Genomic DNA, 26,268 nt, shown 5'->3' with positions numbered 1-26,268 from the left:
CAGACTGTGTGGTGGCAGTGATTTCAGGAGGAAAATGTCACTGTGATTATTTGTGCAAATACAGAAAATGACTAGTGACCTTTAAAAGTTAGGATGATTATCTAAAAAAAAAAGCACTCTGATAGAAAAGCAATAAGTGGCTTGTTATCTCATAGTGTCGCGGAACATTATGTAAGATGAACAAATAAAAACCAGCGCGACATTATAAAAGCGCCACCTCCATATAAAATTCATGTCACTTTGCCTCAACCGGTCTAGAAAAGTGATGACCGACCGCACTTATACTACATAATGTATGTTGTCCATCAATGTTTTATTCATTTAGTCACCAGCCATATCACACACTGCTGTGGAGTGGGCTTCTACTCTTTAACCAGTCACTGTAGCACCAACAGCATGTCCAAGTTGACTTTTTTAGTTCAAGAATTTCAGTAGCATGAGGACGACGACCCATACACACTCACAAAAGCCCGGCACATTATAATGGTCACACACTGTTATGGGATGTCACTGCACTCCTCGATCATGAGTCATCAGTCAACGAAACTGCATGCTCAAGGTTTTCATTTAAAGAGCCTTAATTGTGTGACAAAGAACCAATACGTAGCCACAAAAGCCTGCTACCTCATACTGGTCACACTCTGTTGTGGGGTGGCCTTACATTCCTCAACCAGATGTCAGAGCGAGTCAACCACTGTAGTTGGGTTGGTTAGTGTAACACGAGGTGCAGAATCTAGAGCCACAATAGCCAAATACCTCTTGTTTTGCTAGTCACAAAGCTGTGGAATGACCTTCAACTCCTCAGCCAGATGTTGTAGCAAGTCAGCCAACCTGTGCTTGTGCTGGTCGACCAGGAGTAAGCGCTAGTCAGCTCGTGTTGGTCACCGTAGCACTTATAGAAGAGTACAACTGCGGGTTTGCTGGTTACAAACTGCTGTGGGTTGACCAGTACTCCTCAGCCAGGTTGTTGTCAGCATGAACAGTGGAGGTAGTCTCTGCTAAACACAATCCTGTGGGGCCGAGTGTTGGTGGATGGAGTTAAGACCAAACACACATTTAGGAACTTTTGTGTTTAGTCTTACATATTCCAAACTGCTCAGGGCCTAACACGGATTTGTTCCGGCCTCGTATACTCTGTGTAATCCACTCGTTCAAGTACATTGAAACATCAAGTGAACTGAATTCTCCCAAAGGGGATGTTGGAGGATAACATTGTCAGGTAGTTGGTGTTAAATGCATGTAACACCGCTGCTCACTGTGCATGAGCCTGCGTCCTCCCCTCACACACCTCTCTATGTCCACAGGAAACACCACAGACATCAATGACAACAGGTAAGACTCAAGCACCTGGACTTAAAGATGACGTTATGTACCTTTTGGAGGACTTTTTCAATCTACTGACCCTTCTGATTCCTTAATCAAATCTAATCTAATGAAGCTCTCCTGGAGTATTTGTTGTTGTTAAATCAAGGCATCATCAAGACAAGACAAGACAAACGTAGCTAGCGTAACGGATGCCAGCTTGCGCTGCGCGGGTGTTCGTTAGTAAAACCTCACTCCTCTGAACCTTCAGTTAGGGCCTCCACGGCTTTTAGCTCACAAGTCAGCACACTTGACTTGGGGGTGGAACAGGTTCGCAGCCCGAGTAGGTGTAGTGGTGGTTGGACAGCACGGGGTCGCCACTGTTGCACTAGCTACACTAAATTAAGCTAGGCTAATAAGGCAAGACATGATTAGACAAGACAAGCTAATGTAAAACAAAACATTTGCCATTTCTCAATTTGCGTTCTTATCCGTTCATACATCTTTGTGATCTAGTGAACAGTCATCAGTCCAAGTTTCAATTGAAAGCACGCATAAACCAACAACGCACAGGATCTCGGATCTTGTTCTTGTCTAGCTTGGCTAGCTTAAACCAAGGTTGGATCGGTTGGTGAGTTGTGCAGACTTGGCTGGGAAAATATCCCAAGATGCATTCAAAATGCTATCAAATTGGGTAATTCAACACTGGAGGATATGACTCACATTTGTAATAAAAAAAAAGAAATCTAGTCGTGACATAACTAATGAATCATGGAATTACGTCGTTAAGTAAGTTCACAAGTATGCAGTCGTTCCAATTACAACGAGACTAACGTTTTTAAGAAGTTTCTGTATGTTCTTTGAGACCCCGTCTTACCAAGACCACACTTTCCAAATTCACAATATTACTCTGCATTCTTGATATTGAGAAACGGCTATACACTAGAGTAGATTAACACATACATTAGCTAACCACTCCAAAACAATTGGCTCGATTAGCTGATTAATCAGCTCATAGATAGACGGGCGGATGGGCGGACGGACGGACCGACAGACAGACAGATAGACAGATAGATAGATCACACTCCCATTTACCCAGCATGTACTGCTTGTGTTTTACCATCACTGACCTGCTTCACTCACTGGGTCACTCAGCTCCATCACATGATGATGATGATGATGATGATGATGATTTGTTCTCCGTGGGCCAGCATGTGTATGAACGACAACAGCGTGTCCACCGGCGCCGTCTGTGACAATCGGGACCTGAGCAAACTGGGCAGTTTGCACTCCGGAGGGCACTGCAAGCTAATAGAAAAGCTAGCAGGTAAGAAATCTTCAGCTCTCCTCAATAACGTCTTTACCATTTGTTTGGCTGTAACCTAACTCATCGTCAATCAACTTCGCCCTACAGAATCCATTAGCACTTCTATTCCCTTGAGTGCATGAAATAATGCTGTTTGTGTTGTATGTTGTATTCTTCATGCATTGCCACACGTCATTTGCAGCATAATTATGCTTACAAGCATACAAATAACAACAAATATTTCTTATTACCGACCTAAATCCAAATTCAAGTGCAAAATTTGGCTGCCATGTGAACAAAACATTTCTGATCAGGATCTGGAATCTTCTTTTTTAACACATACTGTACATAACTCAAAAACTAATTTGAACTAAGCCTGATGTTTAGTGTCGGTGTAACCAAATGAGACAATGATTAACTTTGTATTAATCATCATTATCATCAATCAGGAATTTGGTTCAGTTCAGGAATCCAAGATGTATTTTTATGGACAAAATTTAAAATGTATGCTTTACAATAACCATAATTTTACTTACAAGCAAAGGACAGTGATAAACTTTAAATGGTCATCCAGATTCAGAAATAGATTAACTACGAACAAAACATGTTTTGTCCAAATCTGACTAGACCTCTATTTTTCTGTTCTTTTTGTTGTTGTTAGAACTCTAAAACTTTTGATGAAAACCAGTGTGCGGATTTGGTGAAACATGAAACACTGACTGCTTTTGATTAACATGCAAATCAGGAAATTGGTTCAGTTTGGGATAAAAACTGGAAAATAACATTTTTCTTTTTACATGGGTGCGGATTTCATTGCCATTGTTTCTTTAAAATCCAAATACAAACGTATGTACTTTTGCTTATCATCCAGATAAAGATCCACAGTTTTTTTTATATCCATATTAAAACCACATTTTTCTTTACATTTTCTTTACTTAGTTTTTGTAGTATAAGCCAAGAAAACATTACACCTTTTGATTAAAATACAGATTCAGATCAGACCATTTACAGACCCTTTTTTTTTTTTTTTTTAATCGACATATTGACTTTATTACTTCATTATAATCCAAGGACAAATTGATCAACTTTTGCTTGTCATCGAGAACTGGATCCAGAATTTGACTGAGTGTGAACAAAATCATGATCTGAGATCGCTTTTATTTATTTATCGATCAAATCCTGAATATGAATTTCAACAATATCACGCGTTACAAATTAATTGTTGACTAATCCAGATCCAGAGGTGGATTCAGAATTTGAGTGGATAAAACCTCTCGTTTTAAATGGCCATAACTAAAACATTGTTTATGAATGCCAATGTGTGCTGCTTCGCTAAAACTTGATGACAAATCGAGTTTTGATAATCATCCAGTGCGTACGCTCCAACAGATTTATTAGAAAACCTTAAATTTGTTTCAGTAATTAATTATTTTAATGTTTTAACGGTTTACACACCAATTAAATATGTAACATGTGATGGCGACATTTCATTTGAGTTTGAGACAGAACTTTGCTTGAGATGTTAGTTGAAAAATTTCTGCTGCGTTTGACACTGTGCGGAGGCCACATCTGGCCACCCGGAGCACTCCATTTTCGCCATTTTCCCAGCAAATGCAAATGACGGTTGACACGATCCCCCTGGCAAAGTGAGCTCACTTGATAGCGTCTTTTCTTCTTTGCCATCCGTCTTTTGCTTCACTCTGATGTTACTCACCGATGCTCTTTTCCCTTCTCTCTTGCTCTCACTCTCTCTCTCCCTCTCTCTCTAAATCTGTATGCAGCTGATCAGCCGTCTTTGTAGCTTCGTCCTCACCTGCTGTGACACACCTCCATCTTCCTCTTCCTATTTTCTAATGTCAAAGTACAGCATTTCACATGACTGAAACATGGACGGAAATATACAGTACCGGAGGTGACCATCAGCCGGCACTGTTTCTCATAATCGCCGATTATTGTTATTACGTATTTAATTTTTTTTTTATCTTTACCATTTTTCCTCACATAGTGCCCCCTACTATAATAGAAACAATGCCCAATCAGTTGCAGTAAGCGCCTCCCTCAAATAAGTCTCAAAACCATGGAGACTTTTTTGTCATTCTGAAGATCTTTGGTCGCCTGTTTACACGTGACTTGACGTATTCCGATCAGCCGTTTACATGGTTCACCACGTTAATCTGATCAGATGCAGAAATCGATATAAACATCATGTGGTTTATCTAGCTGGAGTTCATTTGTCTATTTAGCACAGTAGTTGTGATAGTTTTAACTCTTTTATTAAAGAAACATCTTGATAAAAAGAAAGCTACAAGTGGTTTAAAACAAGTGCTCCTGTAGCAGACGAGTTCTGATAAGATGCTGCTATTTTTGAGTGCGTATTACGATGATGTAACAACACATTTATGTCAAGACTGACCGGACGCAGTTTGGCTATTCTGATTGAGCTCTTTTTACATGACGCTCATTCAGATTGGCAAAAGGAATATACCCTGTGAATCCGATTGAAATTCCATTCAGAGTCTGCCTTTTTATTCTGATTGAGGTGTTTATATGGAGCATTTTTGTTCCGTTTGGGCATTCAGATTCATTCTAATTGGAATAGATGGCTCCATGTTAACGCGGCCATTGATACAGTAGCTCCCCACAAAGGCATTAAAAGAGTGAACTGTCAAGACTGTTTTTTGTTTTTTTAACTCTGTTGCTAACCAAAACATCAGCAATTACCTAATCATGGTCTCGCAGTTGAAGTGTTCAAGCGTGTTGTAAATTCCTGACGCTTCACTAATGATGATGTTTTAATGATAACTGCTCCCCATGTTTACGCAAGCTTTTAGTGCTGCTTCGTCTGCCTCACTGATTTGTTATATGGAGAAAGTGCCTTCGGTGGCCATTAGTAATGCAGAAGACACTGACTTGTGGTTGTTCCACAATGTTGTGTTGCGGGGAGCTACGCAACATTGTTTGGTCCAGTCTTCCTCGTTTGTTGGAATTTTTCTGTTGTAGTAATTGTTGTTTTGTTTTAAACTTCTAATTTCACTTGACAACGGAGGCCTCACGCAATCACGGCCACTACATGAGGAAATATGGTACTACTGTATTGATTTTTTTGACAATACACACGTTTCTTTATTTTCCGCTAACCACATCACCCGATGGGTTATATACTCTGTACTCTATGCCCCCCACACCTCACCTAGCCCTCCCGCAGCTAAACCTGTGCTGGAAAATAAAAAACACAGAGTAAAATAAACATATTTTTAAATATATACAAAAATATATGAAAACATAGTAGTTTTCCTTTGCACTGCTGGACCTTGTCATTCTGGTTACTCAGACAGGAGTGAATTATGCATCTGGTAGGTCTATTTTTAGCCTTGGATGAATGCATGTTTTAGAGCGTACTCCCAGCAGTGTGCATATGTGTGTGCCTGTGTGTGTGTGCGTGCATTTGTGTTTAGAGGACCTTGTCAGCAGGATCAAGGAATATATACATATACAATCAGGAGGATTGATATGATCAGGCTTATTACCAAATGCGGATTTTGAAAGGCTGCCAGGTTCACAACACTCACCTCTGCCAAACGTGTCAATCACAATGTTCTCAAATGACCTTTTCTTTTTCCACAAACAGATTAGATTTTTCTATTTTTCCAGTAGATCATGACTTTATACTGTAACATTATGAAGAATATTGAAACAAATTCATTATCGTCATACCAGCTTTCAAAATCAATCCTTTTGGTTGTACCATATTTTTGGGACTATAAGTTGCACTTTTATCATTATCTAGCTAGTACTGCAATTTATACTCAGGTGCGACTTGTATGTGTTGAAATTAGAGCTCGGACTGGCACCCCAAATTCCCGTTCCCTAATCATGTAGACTTTGTGTGCATTACCGCCACCTTCTTTCCATTAGTGGTAATGCAATTAAAGTATTTGCCTAGCGCTAATGCGCCAAAAGTATTTACCAACCGCCAAAACAAAGTGGCAGGAAGAAATGGAAGCAGAAGTAGTAGAAGTAGTTGTCATGGCAATGTGTCCCGTATCGCTAGTTTAGCACGCGGCTTCCTTACGACACGACAAAGATTTACAGCACCAAAAGGGGCAATCACCGATCAGGATTTTACCTTTACCTTTGGCCACAATGCGGCACAGGATCCTAGTTAAGGTAAGGCTAAAACTAAACACAAAAAACAGAAAGTCTCGTCAAAACGAAACTCGTTTGCTGCGGTCAACATAGGGCGTGTTTGGAAATTCACTCTGATGCCCTAACACCAGTCTGAGAGTACAGTACGTGTGTTCGGAGAGGTAGAGCGGCTCCGTCCCATTAATTTCCAAACACAGCCTATGTTAGCAGAGCTGGGCATTTTACAAAAAATTTGCAGTCCGTTTATCACCTCTCGCCTACAGCCGGAGTACCCTTTCACCGTTCGTCTATCCGCCATTTTGTGCGACCAAACCAAATAGTAATCGCCTATAGGCCGGTCCGCCTACCATTTTAAACAGACTTCTGTTAGTGTTTCCGACTACAAACTTCGACCACTAGCACGCCCTCACCACGCCATTTGTTGCTAGACAGAATCCAGTCTTTGTAACAACATAACATCAGATAAAGGACAGGGAGAGTGGCAGGAATAAAGTAAGAAGTTACGAAAAGCACTTTCAAAAAATCGAACCACATCACCACTCTGTATATGCCACTTTTTTCATCACAGCTCCATCTGCTGAAATGGGGGCAGGGGGGTACTGCCCCCGTTTATTACTAATGCAAAATCACCCCTTCCTAAAATTAAAAGTAAAAATCAACTTTGGATAGCTTTAACTTCCTTAGTCAAGAGACTTCAAATGTTCAGATTATTATCAATTGAGAAAGTATTAGTGTGGGCTAACTCTAATTGTGTCATTTTTAAGTGCAGAATAGAATGTTTAAATAAGGCACGGGTTTTAGATGAATGGTTGACTCAGTCAAGGTTGAGTTCCATCTTTGACAGCTAGGGGGCAGTCCATTATTGCACTCTGCACTTCCTGGTTCACCCGAGCAACAATGGGGCCAAATCCCATCGAAAAATGACACAAATGGAGTCAGCCCACTCTGGTTCTCAGTAGATTATAAAGGTATAATGTTGATTGGTGTCAGTCAGGGTTTGAAGATGATGCCATGATGCAAAAGCACGGAGACAAATATGCGAAGCAACTATTTTTATAAATGTATTACTTCCAGTTCAAGAGAAATGTATTATCTTTATTTATTTTGTTAATTTTTATTTATAAGCCGCTGCTGAATGTGTGACATTTGTTGTTATTGGCTTTGCATTACTGCTTTGCAGAATGCTAAAAGATATCCTGACAAAAATATATTTTTAATTATGATTATTATGCTTATCACTGGTAGTATAATAGTTAGGCTATTGATGACACTGAAGTTATTCACGCAGACTCAGACGTACTGTATGACCTCATCCAACAGTCTGTTGACTTTGGACCTCAAATGCAAGTTTGGTACACCCTGGATGAGTCACGTTAACGTGTGATTGATTAGTTGATCGATTACTGCGGCCCGTCACACGCTCTGGTTTGCCGTCCTGATGAACAAGTTAGGAAGTGAGGGCTGTGCCTTCATGCGTGTATACAAATGGAGGTGAGCTCCGAATGCTTTAGCAAGCTGTCTTTAGCTTTTGACTTTTTCAACAAGACTAGTAAGGGATTCCATGAAGCACTTTATTGTTTCTCACTTTATGAGCCTTTATACTGTGTCCCTAAAGTTGCATTTATTTATTTTTCAATTTGCATTGTTTTATTTAGTTATGTTGAATGTATTCAATTTTTATTCAACTTTATTTGATGTGTTTAATTTTCAGTTGATTTTAGATTTAAGTTTTATCAATCATTTTATTCATATTTGTGTAATGTCATTTTTCATTTTATTTATATATTCAGTTTGATTTATCCAATTTCTTTGTTTTTAGCAATTTAGCTATTATCATTTTACCTAATTAATTTTAATTTTTTTTTAGTTTTCATTTGACTCATTTTGCATGCTTTACTTATTTTACGCATTGCATTTTAATCTTTTTTATTGTTTTAAATTGTTTGCAGCAATTTAGTTTACATTTTATTTTAAAGTGCATGGTACATTTTTTTATTTTATGTATTCAATGTATTTCACTTCTTTCATTCTTCATTTTATTTTTATTGTAATTATTGCTTTAAAATGTCCTTATTTATTTTATTCACTTGACATTGTTTTTGTAGTTTATCTTTTTCATTGATTGTATTGGCGTTTTTTTTAAGCTAGTATCCATCCATCCATTATCTATACCGCTTATCCTCACAAGGGTCGCGGGCGTGCTGGAGCCTATCCCAGCAGTCTTCGGGCAGTAGGTGGGGACACCCTGAATTGGTTGCCAGACAATCTTTTAACTAGCAATTTTAGTTATTTAATTTTTGCTTGTTTTTTTCATTTTAGATATTTATTTTACTTGATAACTGTGATTGTGTGCCATCAAGTTATGGCAGCACGGTGACATAGTAGTTAGCATAGCCACCTCACAGTTTGGAGGTTTCAATTCAGGCTTCAGCCTTGCGGTTTCCTCCCACATCCCAAAGACATGCTTGTTGGGTTCATGGAATACTCGATAAATTGTCCTTAGTTGTAAATGTGAGTGCGAATTGTTTGTCTATGTGGGCCTTGAGATTGGCTGGTGACCGGTTTAGGGTGTACCCTGCCTGTCAGCTGGGATAGAGTCTAGCACAGTTGTGACTCTGGCGAGGATAAACAATATACTGTAGAAGATGGATGGGTGGGTAGTTTAGTCAACTACTTTGCCCTTAATTTTATTGTTTTCAATTTTAGTTTGGTTTAGTTTGCAGTGCCCCAGTGTGACCTAAAGCAAACTTGCTTATTAATCAATTGCAATGTGTTGACACAACCTATTGAAACCATGAGTTGAATGGGAATAACCTCTCAATCAATAGCAAAAAAAAAAAAAGCAAAACAGCTACGTCCTGACATGCACTGTGATTGTAAAGCGTGCAGTGTGCAAAATGACATTGATTTGTTTTCAGTCTTCTCGTCTCTGTTCATCCATATGAAGATACTGCGTCAGAGTCGCCAAGATGTTCTACCGTAACGTTAAATATGCAGAAATAGAAGAATGACATGAATGTTGGGGAAGTACAAAAAAATGGTGACAAATTGTATGTTTGTATAATGGTGTATTGTTGCATCTCTTTCTGCCGTCTGATGTTTTGCATGCGGTGCTTTCCCTTTGTAGCAGAAGCTGACAAACACACTTGTCCTCCAATTCAATCTCCTTTCAATAAAAAAGGACCGAAAGTGTCTACAGTGTGATTGTGTTCTGTTTGCCAACCACGAGCCACACTCCACGGTCGCAACAAAACAAATCAATAAGTAGAGCAAGCTAATAAATTCTGGCTGCTGGTGGCTGTAATTAGCTGCTGATATACTTGCACCCTATATACTTGTTAATTAGATAAAGGTAAAATGCCGCCATTTATACTCTTGGTCACTCATTATAATACTTTTTAAAACATGAAATGGAAGAAATGTTCTCAAAGGATGATACATTTAAAACACACACACACACACACACACAAATCACAAATGTTTTATTTTTTCTCATTTTAAATAGCTCATGAAAAATTTCACTACTTATCTACATTTATCTATTTTATGGTAATATATATATATAAACAATTACAGTAAAACATTCCACGGACGGTCGACTGGTTAGCAAGTCCGCAGAGGTCGAGGGTTTGAATCCGTTCCCGCCCTTCCTGTCTGGAGTTTGCATGTTCTCCCCGTGCCTGCGTGCGTTTTCTCTGGATTCCTCCCACAGTCGCAAAAAAACATGCACAGTAGGTTAATTGATTGATTAATCTAAATCGTCCCTAGTTATGATTGTGAGTGTGAATGTTTGTCTGTTTGCCCTGCGATTGGTTGGCAACCAATTCAGGGTGTTATACTGCCGTGAGCATAAGCGGATCAGATGATCTATGGATGGATGGATGGAAAATAATCCATTTGAAATAAATAAATAAATAATGTCAATGATAATAGTTAAGTTGACAATAGTTGAAATGTTCCCAAATAAACGATGCATTCGTCATTTATCACGCACTAAATACGTAATCCGATTGCCAAACTAAGAATGGCAGAAGAACCCCATGTTTCCGGTACAATCTATTATGCAACAACAAGATATTGTTGTGGATACCCCAAAGTTTGACTCCTTCCTGGCCTCTGCTCAATGACCTCATGCTACCAGTGCCTATGGGGAAACAACAGGGGAGCGAGGGGTGTGTGTTTGGATGAGGAGCCCAGGCCAGGAGCCAAAAGGGCAAAGTGCAAACTAGTAACTGGGAAATCCACTTTTAATACACTGCAGTGTAACACACTGCAAAGCTCTCTGCAGGAGGCGCCGGGTGAAAAGGTGTCTCCCACCCTGAAGACCTCCCAAGGATTAGAAGAACACTGTGAGTATATACGTTGTATAAAAATGATGATATATTGATGTAGACAACAAAAGTGGCCTCCCTAATGTAATAAATGATGAGCTCGCTGCTGCTATCATCACTTTAAAAGCATTTTCTGAAACGGGAGATTGCCATCGATTTTGTGTATATCACAATAAAATGTCACGAGCTTCATTCTAAAGATTTTCAGGGGACCATTTCTGAATATGAGAAGTTTAGTTTGGCTGAGGACATCTGATTGTGTGTACTGACAGCTATTCAATTCTAATCTGATGTTTGCGCTGCATGATTTAATCTTCCTCTGCCCGCACAAGAAACCTCTTGCACAGTATCATGGCTGCCCCAAATGTGGATTTTTAGAGCTGTGTCCCACATACAAAACAAAAAAATGTCTTGCCTAGATACACTATGAGGGCATTTACATGAATTAATGATTTTATTTTTGGGTAATTTTTGGGTTATTGTGATTGTGATTCTAATTCGATTTAGCTTGCAGTGTTCCAGTTGCGCAGACTTGAGTCAACAATTGCAATATGTTGATAGAACCTACAAAAGCAGTGTGTTGAATGGGAACAACTATAAAGTAAAACAATAAGTAACAATATTTACTGTATGGGTTTATTACTGTGGCTGTAGTTTGCACTGTATCCTCTTGGGGGTCATTTGAGGCAGTGCAAAACAATAATGAATAATGTTCATTCACCTTGGAGAATGTCAAATAAAAAATGTGGAAGGGGGCAGGGTTTGTCTCACGTATTTGCTGTCGTTACCATAACGACTGCGGCATAGCTAGCTGGCCTTGCGACGATGCGAGCGCTATTGTTATTTTTAGCAACTTTCTACAACATTTCTATCATTCATAATAAATCAGTTAAACAACTATTTTATGAGATGAATGAATTAAGAAATGTGCAGGAGCAAATAAATGCATCTTAATTATCCACTTGTTCACTTCATTTAAGGTTACTTTACCATACGTATGTCCTATTTAAAATGCAAGGAAAGAAATATTCCAGCAGCAAAACTCAGTTGTCAATACAATGTGACCTGCCATCTACATTTGGGTTCCGACGCATCCGCTTTAGTGTGTGTACTATTATTTAGCTGAGTAACTACTGATAACAACATCTTTTATCTATGCAAAAAAGACCAGGGGCTACTACAGTTCAACAACCCTCGACCTTTTCATGTTAGGACACTAATTGTTGAGTTATGGCCTCGACAATGACACATGATCTAGGTGTACTCTGTAATTACTGAACCATTTCTATATTTACGTGATCAGAATCCACCGGTGAAGACCCCGCCTGGTGTTGGTCATCATGGCAACCGCACAGCCAGCCAATGCTAATGGCGTGAGGCACAGGAGCATCTTAGCCCATACGCCGGATGACATGCCCAATCCTGGTATGACAGAATGAGAACGATAATAATAATAATAATAATAATAATAATAACATTCGTTCTGAAATGTTGATTGGAAACTATTTTCACAGCATAAAAAATGGACGGATGGATGGAGTTTTCTTAGCATTTAGCATGTAAGCTCATTGGCATTGGAATTCTTTTGGCGTTTTGATAAACTCAGTTTGAAACTGTTTTGTTTCTAGTAATAAGTAGTGTTCCATAAATATTTAACTCATTCACCCCCAACATTTTCAGACCCTCTTTTACCCTTACGTTTGAAAAAAAATTATAAGTAAATGTATAAGTTCCTGGGATTGAATGGCTGGACTGCGAAAAGACAACTAAATGTGTCTTTGGCAGTAAACGAGTCAAAGGGAATTGGGGATATAAACAAAATAATCTCAAGTAAATTACTTTTAAAATTTTTATTTATCAATTTTTTGGATCCTACAGCTGGTAGTCGTGATGGTGCCAAGATGGACGATGTGGAACAGTGGCACGATCATATGCGGGTAAACTCAAAACATCAGTCAACATGTAAGCTTGTATTTTCAAATATGAATGTGTACCCCGCAGAGGGTGAAGGTGAAGATCCTGCAGGAGATCCAGGATCAGCTGGGTGACATTCTCGACAAGGCGCTGACCGAGCCGGTCCACGCATCAGTCAATGGGAAGACGGATAAAGTCGGTGCGTCCAGGTAATAATTGTGACTAGATGGCTAACGGAGGATAACTTCCCCCAAAATAATTATTCAAATACACGAATGCGGAACCACAAATATGCATTGGTTCACTTTGTATACTTTTTGTGACATTTTTGTTTGATGCCGTTGCTGTCATTTTTTCTAAAATAAATGCGCGGGCTTAATGAAGATCGGAAAACACTTGTCTAGCTAAGCTGAGATGTCTCCTGCATATTTGAGACACGTGTTTTTATTTTAGATCTCGCAGGATGGACGATGGCAAAGTGTTTATGGACCGAGCATCACTGCTAGAGTAAGCATGATTTTGTGGAATGGATTTATATGCATGTTTCTAATTTGACTGTGAAGATGAACATCAGCCAACACAAAACGCAACTTGACATGATCAATTAGTATTTAATACTGGTCGTACCTCTGAACTGGCAAAATATATAAACTGGTATTCTGACAGACCTGTTTGGATATAGAAATCAATCAAAATACACTTTTTTTTCCCCCTTCCCCTCTCATCGCCAGCGAGTTGTTTGAGATCAGCCACATTAGGACCATCTACCACATGTTTGTAGCTGTGCTGCTCATCTTCTGTGTGAGCACACTGGCTGTGGACTACATCGACCAGGGCAGGTCAGTGTGAAGAACAAAAATGTCCCAAGAGTCTTTTTTTTTTCCTCAACTTGGCTTTTTTATTTTTTAGAGGGTAATAATATTAATCCATTTGATTATAGTCCGCAATAGGTATTGTGTTTGAGGATTCAAAGTTTTGCTCACCCGTGGGATTGTTCGATACACTCCCCCTGATATTATTGATTGTGATGTGGGAAAACTGCTGGAAAAAAAAGATGGGAGATGACCTTGATGAATTAAAAACGCATCCTCTGGCACACTGCTATGAGTGAATATGTGTCATAAAAGGCTCTTTTCATGTAGGAGTAAATTATGTTATGTAAAAAAAACCCAGTACTTAAGCTGTACTTAAAGCGGAAATCAACCCAAACATATTTTTTTTCAAGAATATGTTCCATGCAAGCCCACTAGTTGAAACAGGGCATTCTGATAAATATTGTGTTAATCCACTCGTTTTTAGCCATCTCTTGGGGCGGCCATTTTGTCACTTCTGTCGACTGAAAATGACATCACAACTACCCAGGGCTCAGGTAAGGACCAATCATGGCTCAGCTTTAGAAAACAGGCGAGCTGTGATTGGTCGTTCCGTGAGTCCTGAGCAACTGTGATGTCACTTTCAGTCGACAAAAATTATAAAATGGCCGCCCCCAGAGATGACTAAAAACGGGTGGATTTTGCTGTTAAACTCATATCGCACAAACGCACTATTAATCAGAATACAGTGTTTCAACCGTATTCTTGAAAAAAACATGTTTGGGTTAATTTCGCTTCTTTAAGTGTCCTGTGTCCGTCTTATTTTGGCTTGCTTTAGCAGAAGTTATGTCGTCTGAGCTTCGTTTATTTGAAAGAAAGAAAAATGTTATTTCGAGCCATGCCTGTGATAGTAGTGACTTTGTGTTCCCATTCGGCAGGTTGGTCCTGGAGTTTGACCTGCTCTTCTACGCCTTCGGCAAGCTGGGAACAGTTGCCTGGGTGTGGGCACTGATGTTCGTCTACTCCCTGCTTGTTCCCTACTACGCGCTGCTCTTTTGGGGTTCTTTGTACCACCGCTGCGCCTCCAAGCTGGGGCTGTCTCTGGGCACAGCTCTGCTCTTGGCTGCCCTCCAGACTTCTGTTCTGGGACTCTTGCCTGTCTACGTGGTGGTGTGGCACCAGCTGCCGCCAGCCTCCCGTTTCATCATTGTACTCGAGCAGGTCAGTGCGCAAATATTGTTTTACTAAGAGTGATTAAATGAGTTAAGAGATAAGTGTTGTAGGTCATTTCATTACACTGCTGTTTTATAACCAAACTACATTGTTGGCAAGTCAGCCTGACACGAGATAATTCAAAATGGTCAGATAATGTTGGCACTATGTATCATGCTGTATCTACTCACTTATATTTTGGCTACACTTAATTTAATGAGGCATTGGGACAGTTTAGTTGCACTTCCCTTACACTGATAAACAGTATGTAAAAAGTCATCACGGTCAGGGAAATAGGTGATAAAATGGACTACATACAGTGTGGACATTCTCTAATAGGAAGATGGCATATACCGGTACTGCATTTGGATACTCACTAGCCAAGAGAAAACGTAAAAACTCAACAGGGGGTCAAATAAACAGTGGGAGAAGTAAATTAAGGAAGTAATTACTCCTCCCACTGTTTGGATCTATTTATTTTTTTCAGATTCGATTCCTGATGAAAAGCTACTCGTTTATGAGGGAATCAGCTCCCGCCATAATGAAGAAGGCACCAAAACAAGGTAGTGTTAGAAATAGCAGCACAATACAATTACCCATTGCGTAGTTACCAATCCAGCGGAAGCCCCAAAAAACTAACTCCCCAATAGTGGTGCAATTTAAAAGCTAAACAAAACTTGGAGTTCAAACCATCATCACGTGCGTTTTGCTTTTCCTGTTTAATGGCGACCTTAGAACAGCTGAACTTGCTGCGTACAGTAAGAGCAATGTATTCAAATTATTTCACCAATGCTCACATATTTATGCAGTATTTCTCATACTGTAGCTTATTTATTCAAACCGGTGAGTTGTTTTACTTTACTATAGTTTTACTAGCCCACATTGTGGTTGACAAAATAAAACTTTATAATTGAGTTTATAGCTCTTAAGTATCTGAAAGGGTTTCACAAGTCCATAGATAACAAATATTAGCAACATCCGCTGATCTAAACCCCCCAACATTAAACATTTCTTGTCCAGTTCAAAAAAGGTGTTATGATTGTAAGCCATGTTACATGATTTCATATGGGGGAAAATAGCTTTGAAATGCGAACAACTTGGACGCCAACCAACGCCACACAATTTTGCTTTGGAGGTTCGACTGTAACGTAGAATTACAAAACAAAACCATCTGCCGTTAGAGGTTTGTAATAATAATAATAATAATCAATAATTCATAATGTATTGGCACCTTTCAGGCTCCTGAAGGACACTTTCCAAACATAATACATAAATGTTACATTTCAAGATAATTTATATTAGTATTTGATGCAGTTTCCACTTTAGGAAACAAACTGTACGTCTTGTAAATATCCCCAGGTGCAGAAGATAAAACGTTGACTGAAACATGGCAAATTGTTTCATAAAAGACATTAACGCCCTTCGGCGGTTAATTGCACAGCAACTACTGATAATTTGATGGTAACTGTGCACTAGTTTTAACAATAAAGACAGCCAATTTGGGTGACAATTCCCTATTATGGTACCCTAAAGCTTAAGAATTCAACAAACATTTGGAAATGTTTTTTTTAACAGCATCAATCAAGCAGCCTTTGATGGCTTGTTCCACTGCGTTTCAGGGGAGAAAGTCCGCTTCCCGACATGTTCCAGCTACCTCTACTTCCTTTTCTGTCCTACTCTTATCTACAGGGAATCGTATCCCAGGTAAGACGGCTGCCGTCTCTTTTTACATTTTCCATCATTTAGGAATCTGAAATCCCCATGAAATACATTTTTGGGGGGGGAGGTCACAAGATGGCACCAAAGCATGTCTACTATAAAAGTAGTGCTTTGGTGCTATATTAATGCCAAGGAACTATGTTAATGTGAGGAGGTGAGCTTCTATTAGATGGGTAGAATGGGTTCTTTTTTGGGGCGTGTGTCAATCGCAGATTTTTGTGATTGGCAGCAGGGCTCCGTCCTCATCCCCTGAGAGTAGCAAGGCATTTCTCTACTCATTTGACGATTTTAGCTGGAAACCTTCATGTAGTCTTTAACCATTTCAGCTGTTTCCTGTACTGGAAATCACTGCATTGCCCAGGTGAATTCTTCCAAAGCTGAGCCCATATGAATTGTCGTTTTCTTGATTTGTTCAGACAGTTGACAACTGTCTGAAGGTCTTGTTTTGTTTAGTTTTTGTTTTATCCATAGCGAGTAATCCCGTAAGACTTATTCCAGTAATTAACGACTCCCCTTCCCGAAAGGGGTTGTACAAATTGATGTCACAAGACGGCAGCTAAGCACTGGATTTGTCTTAAGTGTTCAAATTGCTTTCTTGGCACCAAGATGTCACCAAATAGTGCCAAATCGACTATTTGATCCCATGTACAATTTGGCATCTGATTTTCTGGTGAAACTTAGAATCTTTATTAGCCTCCACCCTCTGCTTATTTGCATTGTTTTGGAACTTGTCCCATTATTCGTGGAAAGCCTTGCTTATTTGTGTTCATGATTCTTGCAAATTGTCTTCACTTTTAACACCACTGCAATATGAGGTATTTCAAGCATTTTTTAACCCATCCCTCCTTTAAAATTAATCGAAAAACATTTGAACAAACAATTACTTACTGCCTGCTGATTTCAAAACTAGTTATCCATCCATCCATTTGTAGTGTGTATGTGACAACATAACGCCGTCATACATTAATATGGGATCAAAGTCATAACAGCCCTCCGAGGGACACTATAACAATGATGTGGCCCTTGACAAACATGAGTTTGACACCCCTGCAATAGCAGAACAAATTGGAACAAAATCAAACATGGATGCGTTGCTTCTTGTGTACAAAACTATCATGTATTTTTTTTCCAGGAACACGCACATAAGATGGAAGTACGTCGCTGTCACTGTGACCATGGTGAGCTGCGTTCATTACCCAGCATGCTGTTTCCCTTCCCCTTTGAAATCTGATTGCCTCCATACTTGATATCGGCGCACTATCTGCAGATCTTGGGCTGCCTATTTTACGGCTACTTCATCCTGGTGCGCCTGTGTGTCCCCGTCTTCACGTCGGAGAGCGAACAGCCGTTCAGCAAGCGAGCCATGATCCTCGCCGTGTTCCACTCCATACTACCAGGTTTCTGCTTATTATCAGCACAAGTCTGATAAACACAGGCAAACTTCCACATGCCTCCAGAAAACAAACAGTAACAACTTCTCCGTTATCTCTTATCGATGTGAGTCAGTGAATGTTTAACTGTGGCTATTATGCTAGTAGACGAGGTCACGACACACTGAAAGGTGTTTTATGGTTTCTTTTCATGAGAATTAAGAGCATTACGTCACAGGAAAGACGCAATTATTATTATTTTTTGGGGAAAAATGGTATGAAATAAAAAAAAAAACCAGGTAGGAATTTTTTTTTTAAAGGAATGTAATGGAGATTTTATTTTTTTTAGATACATTTTCTCGAGAACAAAAGTCAATTTTACAAGACTTTTTTGGAGGGGTCATTTTAACGTTTAAAAGAACATTTTTTTACATTACAAGATACTTATGAGATATTGCCTAAGAAAGAAAAATATATATATATAAGTCTTTTTTTTTTACTAGAAACGGCATAATCTCACAAACTGACAGCAATATTTTGGGCAGACAAAAAGTAATCTTACAATAGACGCCAAATTTTTATGATTGAAGTTGTTTTGTGGGTGACGGGATTGTAATTTGATGTGATTACAGTCATATCTTTTTAGAGACACAAAGATGTCATTTTACAAAAGAAATTTGATTTTTTTTCTCTCAAAGAATTTATGTAATTTTAATGAGATTTGCTGCATAAATTCAAGAAAACAAGGCATAATTTGACAACATGAGTGCATTTTTTGCAGAAAAAAGATTAACATCACATCTCAGAGTAAAATCTATCGTTTATCAACTACAAAATGGGCGTCCATCATAGGCGGATGGACGGACCGGTCCGTCGGTTAGACGGAATGCCCAGCTCTGCCCCTCAGTGTGTGTACAGCGTCTAACTGTAGCTAGCAGGCTCGCTGCTTCCTGGCGGCTGGCATCTAGTCCGTCTACCATTTGTTTTCCTCGGTGGGAGGTTTGCACTAAGGAATTTCTGGCTGTGTAATCTGTGTAGTGTTTGTCTGAACCTGCTCAAAAATGTTGCTAACCGGTTTGCAGGCATCATGCTGCTGCTGTTGTGCTTTTTCGCCTTCCTACACTGCTGGCTCAACCTCTTCGGGGAGCTGCTCCGATTTGCTGACAGAATGTTCTACAAGGTCAGCAATACCATCATTAAAAAAAAATAAGTAAATAATAATAATGTTTGAAAAAGCACTGGCAAACAGCATCGGCCTTCTAATGTCCACTATTATCACATTCCATTGATCCAATGGGAACAATTGCTTTGAGCAACCAACCAGTCCAACACTGTACCCCCGCTTTGTGATCAATACCAATATATCAATGAGTCCCTTGGCTCCATTTCAAATCACCAGTGCATAAACAATTGCTTGAGCTATCAGAAGAAAAAAACACTTGATTATGAACAATGCTGCATATGTAGGAGCAAGAAATTGACTAATTGTACTTGCTGTCTAATTGCTGAACAATGAAGAACTGTCTAATTGTTGAACAATGAATAAATGTTCTTGTCATTTGTTTTTGTTCCAAACAACACTATTGATTTTGACCTTTTCAACCTTTCAGGGAACTATATTGATGCTATTTGCTGTCCAATCTTTGAATGACGTGAGAAAAAAAGAAAGGCATGTTACTTGTCAAACATCTCTTTGTTTTTATTCTAAAGAGCATTATTGATTTTGGTCCTTTCTGTGGGTATGCAAAATTCTTTTGGTTTTAATTACCATGGAATGACAAAGCGACACTATAAAAAAAATAAAGTTAAAAAATTGAGTGAGCTCACAATTTTAAGGCAACAAACTTCTGTAAAATTTTAAGTTGGGCTATTCAACAAAATATTTTAAGTTTTGCTAACGTGAAAATTGACTTTCCCACATTTTCAACAAAGAAATCAGAGTATACAGAACTAATTGTTGCTTATTGTCTACTGTAATAGCTTGTAATATTGTCTACTATACTCTAATATAAAAACAACTCAGCAAACTGTTTTAGAGCAAACAACTTGCTTGCTTTAATAACATTGTTGCCAAAAATGTCAATAACAATAAGCCCCCCAAAAATACAACATGTCTTGTTTAGTGTGAGGTAAAAATAAATACAATAAAAATAAATAGATAAGTGATTGGCTGGCAACCAATTCAGGGTGTCCCCCGCCTACTGCCCGAAGACAGCTGGGATAGGCTCCAGCACTCCCCGCGACCCTTGTGAGGAGAAGCGGTATCGATAATGGATGGATGGATAAATACATAAGTATTTTTCATGTCAAATGTTGGATTTTTGTTGTTCTCGAGGATGCTATTGATTTTGGTCATGTCAGGGAGACTGATTACATATGAAAGCAGGAACTTAAATTTTTGTAGGATGAGAAAAAAAGACGGTGTCAATTGTTTGCTTTTTGTTCGAGAGAAAGCTATTGATTTACAAGGCTCTGAATAGAGTACTGTCATCGGTCGGGTAATTGGTTACAATGCAGCAATTTTTTTGTAGGTCACGGTAGTGTTTGTTGTCACATCTGTGTCAGCGTGAATGCGAGACCCCGATTGATTTTATCATCATGTTCTTGTTCCGCAGGACTGGTGGAACTCGACATCTTTTGCCAACTACTACCGTACGTGGAACGTGGTGGTGCACGACTGGCTCTATTACTACGGCTACAGGGACTTCCTCTGGGTAAGAGGCACACTATTCCACTACTCGAGAGAGACATTTGTGTTGGAGTTGTATTAGTTTTATATCATTTTACTTTATGGGGGAAAAAAGTCTGGATTTTACAAAATTTAAATGGGATTTTTTTCCTACGTTAAAAATTGTAATGTGTTAATAATTTAAAATATAGTTTGGTGAGTTTTTTTTTTTTTTCCTAAAGAAAAAATGTCCTTTGGGAAGGGGTACGTTTATGAGATTAAAATCAGATTTTTGGAGAAAAAGATGTTGAAGATGAAACTGTAATTACAAAATTAAAGTTGTATTTTTTTTCTGTAATAAATTGTATGAAATTTAAGTTGTTTTTGGGAGGGGCAAAAAAAAAACAATTTTACAAGAGTCTGATTTTGGGACGGAAAAGTCAAGATTTTATTAGATTTATGTTTTATTTGTTGTAAAAATTAGTATATTTTTAATTACATTATAATTTAAATTGTTTTTTAAACAAAACAATTTGACAAAATAAAGTATTTTTTCTAGATTAAAAATTGTAATCCAATGAGATTGAAACTATACTTTGTGGGTAAAACAATACAATACTAATAAATCATAATTTCACAAAATTTTAAGTCTGATTTTGAGACAGAAAAAAAATTGATTAATGTATTTTTAATACAAAACAATTTAAGTTGAATTATTTACAGACAAAATATCATTATTTTGCAAAATGACATTTGTATTTTTTGAGAAAAAGTTGTAATATCCCAAGTTTGTTGTATTTCTTTTTTTTTTTTAAAAAAAAGGTCTTATATTAAGACATAAAAACATAAAAAACATAAAAAATATGATGGAAGCAAGTCAAAGACAGAAATTAACCGCTGTGAGCAGTAAAAACAAGGAGTTGTGTATTCACCTTCTGGGGAGGATAACCAAAATCCATAAATATTGACGTCATGTGAGGTCTCAGTGAGTCTGTGTCTCTTATTTGTCGTTCATGATCCCCGCAGCTGTCGAAAAGGAAGTTCCGCGCAGCCGCCATGTTGTCTGTCTTCATCGTGTCGGCCGTGGTGCACGAGTACGCCTTGGCCATGGGCTTTGGGTTCTTCTATCCCGTCATGTTTTGCCTATTCGCCATCTTCGGAGGTAACCCACAAATTCATTTTAGGAATGACTGAGTACAATGTTTTGATTTCAGCATCGTATGGAAGGCTTTGAAGTTGCAGCCATGGTCACGCAAGGTCACCTTACGGAAGATAGTGCTGCTTAATTCATTCTCTACTATTTTTATTTATTTCACTTGTTATTGTATTTAAAAAAAAAAACAAAAAAAAAACACATCCTATATTATACATTACTAGATTAGATTATCATCATTATTTTTGCTACATAGTACCGGTACGTCAGTATGTACAGTACATACAATAAACCTATTATGGTCATTAGTATGCATATTTTGATCATCACATGTTGTTGTCGTTCTTTCAGTTGTCTTTAACTTCACCATGAACGACAAGCGTCAGAGCCCCGTGTTTAACGTCATCATGTGGGCGTGTCTCTTCCTGGGTCAGGGCGTCCAGGTTTGCCTTTACTGTCAGGAGTGGTATGCGCAAATACGGTGTCCTCGCACCGGGGTACGAAACACACACACACACAAACCCCTGCACGCACTGTACAGTACATCCTACGGGCGCCGCAATGCCGTAGTCAGCATACAAACGACATTTGAGCATTCTTTAACTGTCAAAGACTAAAAGCAAGATTTGGTTTGACAAAAAACAGTCAAGATTTAAGTAGCTTAGTTGTGAGGAAAAAAATGTAGTAGCTTTGAAAATCATATATTTCTTTGAAGTGAAATTAAATTTTACAATAATATAGCTTTTTTTTTTAAAAAAAAGAAAAACAGTTACACCTTATGGAATTTTGAAGGAAAAAGTCAGATTTTTACAAGTTTCAGTTGTATTTTTCGAGACAAAATGATTTTAATTTTATGAGGTTTAAATTACATTATTTCCTAAAAACTATAATCGAAGAAGCTAAAAGAACTGTTTTTTGAGAAATCAATCATATCGCTGTTCAGTGGAAAACACGTTTGTCCAATTTTGTAGTTTTTTTTTTAAATTTTCACGTTAATGGGACATCTGTAAACCATATTCACAAAAAAAAATTAAAAATGAAAATAGCACATACTTGTTTTTCACACGACAGTGACGATATGTTATTTTTAGATTGAAGTCAAGATTTTATTTGAACGAAAAAATACCATTTTACAAGTATTGAATTCAAGCAGCATTTACTGTTTTATAAAAAGTTATAATTTGACATGAACGGAAATTGTTTGAGCTAATTTTGTTTTCCAAATTTTACAAGAATAAACTTTTTGGGGAGACAAAAAGTTTTGGTATAAAAAAAAATGGTATTGCAATATTTTCTAAAAAAGTTTTAATCTTACAATGTTATGCAATCCGATTTTCCTTTTTTTTTTTTTTTTAACTTCTACTAATCACCAAAAACTGGTAAGCACTTGTGGATCACTGATCAGTGATCTGAACTCCAGTCCACTGTTCGTGGACCATTATTGATCTTTCTTAGTCCAATAATCAACACTACTATATCTTAAACGCCTCTATCGGTAGACGATGCTTCTATGGAACACGATGACATGTCCAGTATTTAACCTTGGAAAGCCTTTAGCGTTTGATGATGTTGAGGATTTACTGGACAGATGGCGTTCTTAAACTCGTTTAAGTATAGCCGGCCCACAATTCAGTTGAGGCATCCAGCGGCTCGCCGTCCCAACAATGAGATTAAAAATAACGTGCTAATAATAATCAAAAGAGGGATTATGTGTGTATGAAGTTACTAGAAATCTTTTTTTTTTTGGGTGGGTTACAGAATAGCTTTTGGGAGCTGGTGACGCCTCGCTCCTGGTCATGCGGCTACCAAAGATGAAAGGCGGAGGACAGCAAGCTACGAGGGTCAAGAAGGACTGAAACATGGTGGAGGTTGCTCAAATAACTCGGAGCTGGCAGAGCTGGGGAGCCTTTTTGCGTCAGAGGCCATTTTATAAAGGACATACAAACCAACCGTGATGCATTGCAACCATCTGGTTGATTGATTTACATATATATATGTACTGTATATATTTGTGGCTTAAGTCTTTTTCATAAATTGTTTTTTCGGAGAGGAAATAAGGCATAATTATTCAAGAATTGTTTTTTTTCAAGGAAAAAGACTTCTTACAGTGTTATTTTTCTATTAATGGAATGCAAGATTGAAGTTGTCAATTTGTGGGACTAAAGTTGGATTTATTTGAGGAAAAAAAAAGATAATTTTTATGAGATTTAATTCAGATTTTTCAAGTGGAAAAAAAAATCATGTCATGAGACAAAAGGTTGTTAGATGTCATATTTTGGGGAAAATAAATGAATAAATACATATTTTTTTAAATCACAATTTTACAAGATTCAGGTCTTATTCTTTTCCAGGAAAAAGTTTGAAATGTTACCAGAGTAAAGTCATAATTTCTAAAAGATTTAGTAACTACATATTTTACAAGAATATTGTTTTTGCATCCAAAAGTCGTAGAATTTTTGGGGGGGGAAGAAAAAAAAACAACAACAACATGGTTTTATATGAGTCATGTTTTTCCAGCGGGAAAAAAAGTTGATTTAAGTATTATATTCTTTTGGGGAAAAAAACGGATAATTGCCAGATTAAATTTGAGGGGAAAAAAATCCCTTTGTACCATGTGATCATTCATTCATTCATTCATCTGAGTCCTCTGAAAAATTATGATGTAACGATGGGACAAATGTTTAGCGTTATAAAAATATTTCTAGTCCCCTTATGTATCAACATGGTACTGCATGACAACTGCTGTGACTTCTGTGTCAAATTTGTTAAAGCCAAATGCACAGGTTATATAATTGAAGATCTCACATGTAGTTGAGTACAAAAAGTGCATAGAAAAGTATTGTTCGTTCTCATTTGTGGGAATAAAACAGGACTGACACTGTTTTAGCTACTTTGTTTCAACATCATTTGGTGAGCCATTTCACCCACACATACCTGCAGCGTGTGTGTGTGTGGGTGGGTGTGTGTGTGCTTGTGTTTTTTAATCCCACCGTGGTTGAGCATTGTGGTATCGACCTCCTTATCGTCTGTCACAAAGCTTGTGTATGTGATGTCATCATAGAGGAAGAGCAGGATTAGCATTGGTGCACTGTTTGCATTAGTGATGTAATGCTATGTACACTGATACACTCTTAATCCCACACACAGCCTCTCTCATTGCATTCGATGTACAGTAATAGTTTTTACATACTGTATATTAGTATTGCAGTATTTAACGACAGTTTAAACTGTTGCTATTGTACGAAGGACAACCAAGGAAATTCTAGAATTAAAGTGGTATTCAAAGGTTTAAAGTTGTATTTAAAAAAAAAAAAGCCAACTATTACAAGAAGAGAGTCAAATTAAAAAAAGACGTCGAAAAAATAAGTAATTTTTTGTCAATACTAGTGATTTTTAAGACCTAAAATGATATTTTTTACGGCAAAAATCTTAATGTTCTGAGAATCAAATTGCAGTTTTACAAGAAAAATGTGTTTTGTTTTTCTTTGTTGATTTTTGTTTTAGTTAAATCGGATGTAAATTTGAGACTCAAGTTTTAGTCCGAGTATTTTTCCAAGGTTATATTTTTTTCAAGAACAAGCCTTCATTTTATGAGAAAAAGTCACAACTTCATCTTTTTTTTTTTTTTTTTTAAGAAAAAAGTCAATATTCCAAGAATAAAGTTGTAAGTCTAAATACAGGATTGTCCTGGTACTTTTTTGCTAGGGGGAGAACTCCAATAATTTTTTCCATCAGAAAATAGAGCGAATGGGCCTTGTGTTTTGTACCTAATATTGTGGCCAAAACGGGTACAAGGTGTGAGCTATTTTATTTTTTTTTTCAATGAAAAGCAGTCCACGAACTGATCAGGGGACAGTTTGGCTCTTGAGCTCCAGGCTAAATCCTGCTCGGTATCCAACAGTGAATCTTTGACTTGGATTTGGCTTCGAAAGAGGCCCCCCACCCACCTGCGCAATGTTTTCAAAGCAGCATCCCGCAGCTCTCTGGCCAAAACCTCTTCTGCCGGGCTGCATTGAACCCACAAAAAGCCTCAGGAATGATGAGGAATTGACACGAGCACATCATGTGTTGTTTTTCCACGAACGTTCAGAGAGGCACACTGAGGAAACATCGCAGCATGTGACATGCAGAGTGGTATATTGTTACATTGCTGTAAAAGCACCATGACAGACGCTTCAAAAATGCATTCAGGCACAGAGCGAAAAGACCACGCAAAGGTTTAGATGTGCTCACATTTTGGGGAGAAAATAAAACAACATTTTACAAGATTCAAGACAAAATTTAAGTTTTGAGAAGAAAAAGGTTACAATCTTGCGAGAGTAAAGCTGCATTTTG

At 38.0% G+C, this 26,268-nt stretch overlaps 2 protein-coding genes across 3 annotated transcripts in view; both read left to right on the top strand.

Annotated features, from left to right (window-relative positions):
- The window catches only part of kif5ab (kinesin family member 5A, b), an 80,096-nt gene extending 70,150 nt beyond the window's left edge, over positions 1-9,946 (top strand). Inside the window, exons 27-29 of the mRNA XM_086040501.1 lie at positions 1,305-1,332; positions 2,514-2,629; positions 4,390-9,946. Of these exons, the coding sequence (XP_085896627.1) occupies positions 1,305-1,332; positions 2,514-2,629; positions 4,390-4,409 (164 nt within the window). The 3' untranslated portion in view covers positions 4,410-9,946. The remainder of the gene's footprint in view (positions 1-1,304; positions 1,333-2,513; positions 2,630-4,389) is intronic.
- Positions 9,947-10,934: 988 nt separating this feature from the next.
- Positions 10,935-24,814, top strand: soat2 (sterol O-acyltransferase 2). 2 transcript variants are annotated; one of them, XM_086041596.1, is made up of 16 exons: positions 10,935-11,103; positions 12,389-12,510; positions 12,964-13,022; positions 13,087-13,208; positions 13,453-13,506; positions 13,731-13,838; positions 14,750-15,032; positions 15,511-15,586; positions 16,643-16,727; positions 17,875-17,920; positions 18,010-18,139; positions 19,195-19,292; positions 20,728-20,826; positions 21,807-21,942; positions 22,285-22,430; positions 23,692-24,814. In XM_086041596.1, the coding sequence occupies exons 2-16, from the start codon at positions 12,426-12,428 to the stop codon at positions 23,746-23,748; spliced, it is 1,584 nt and encodes a 527-aa protein (XP_085897722.1). In that variant the 5' UTR covers positions 10,935-11,103; positions 12,389-12,425; the 3' UTR covers positions 23,749-24,814. The 2 variants fall into 2 exon arrangements, with proteins under 2 accessions (XP_085897722.1, XP_085897721.1); XM_086041595.1 differs by lacking the exon at positions 23,692-24,814 and having other exon boundaries at positions 22,285-23,685.
- The last annotated feature ends 1,454 nt before the right edge of the window (positions 24,815-26,268 follow it).

Source organism: Filicampus tigris, chromosome 9 (assembly GCF_054856515.1).
Source record: "Filicampus tigris isolate MCC_2025a chromosome 9, RoL_Ftig_1.0, whole genome shotgun sequence".
NCBI lineage: Eukaryota > Metazoa > Chordata > Actinopteri > Syngnathiformes > Syngnathidae > Filicampus > Filicampus tigris.
Note: the sequence above shows the minus strand (reverse complement) of the source record. Positions and strands in the feature narration are given on the sequence as shown.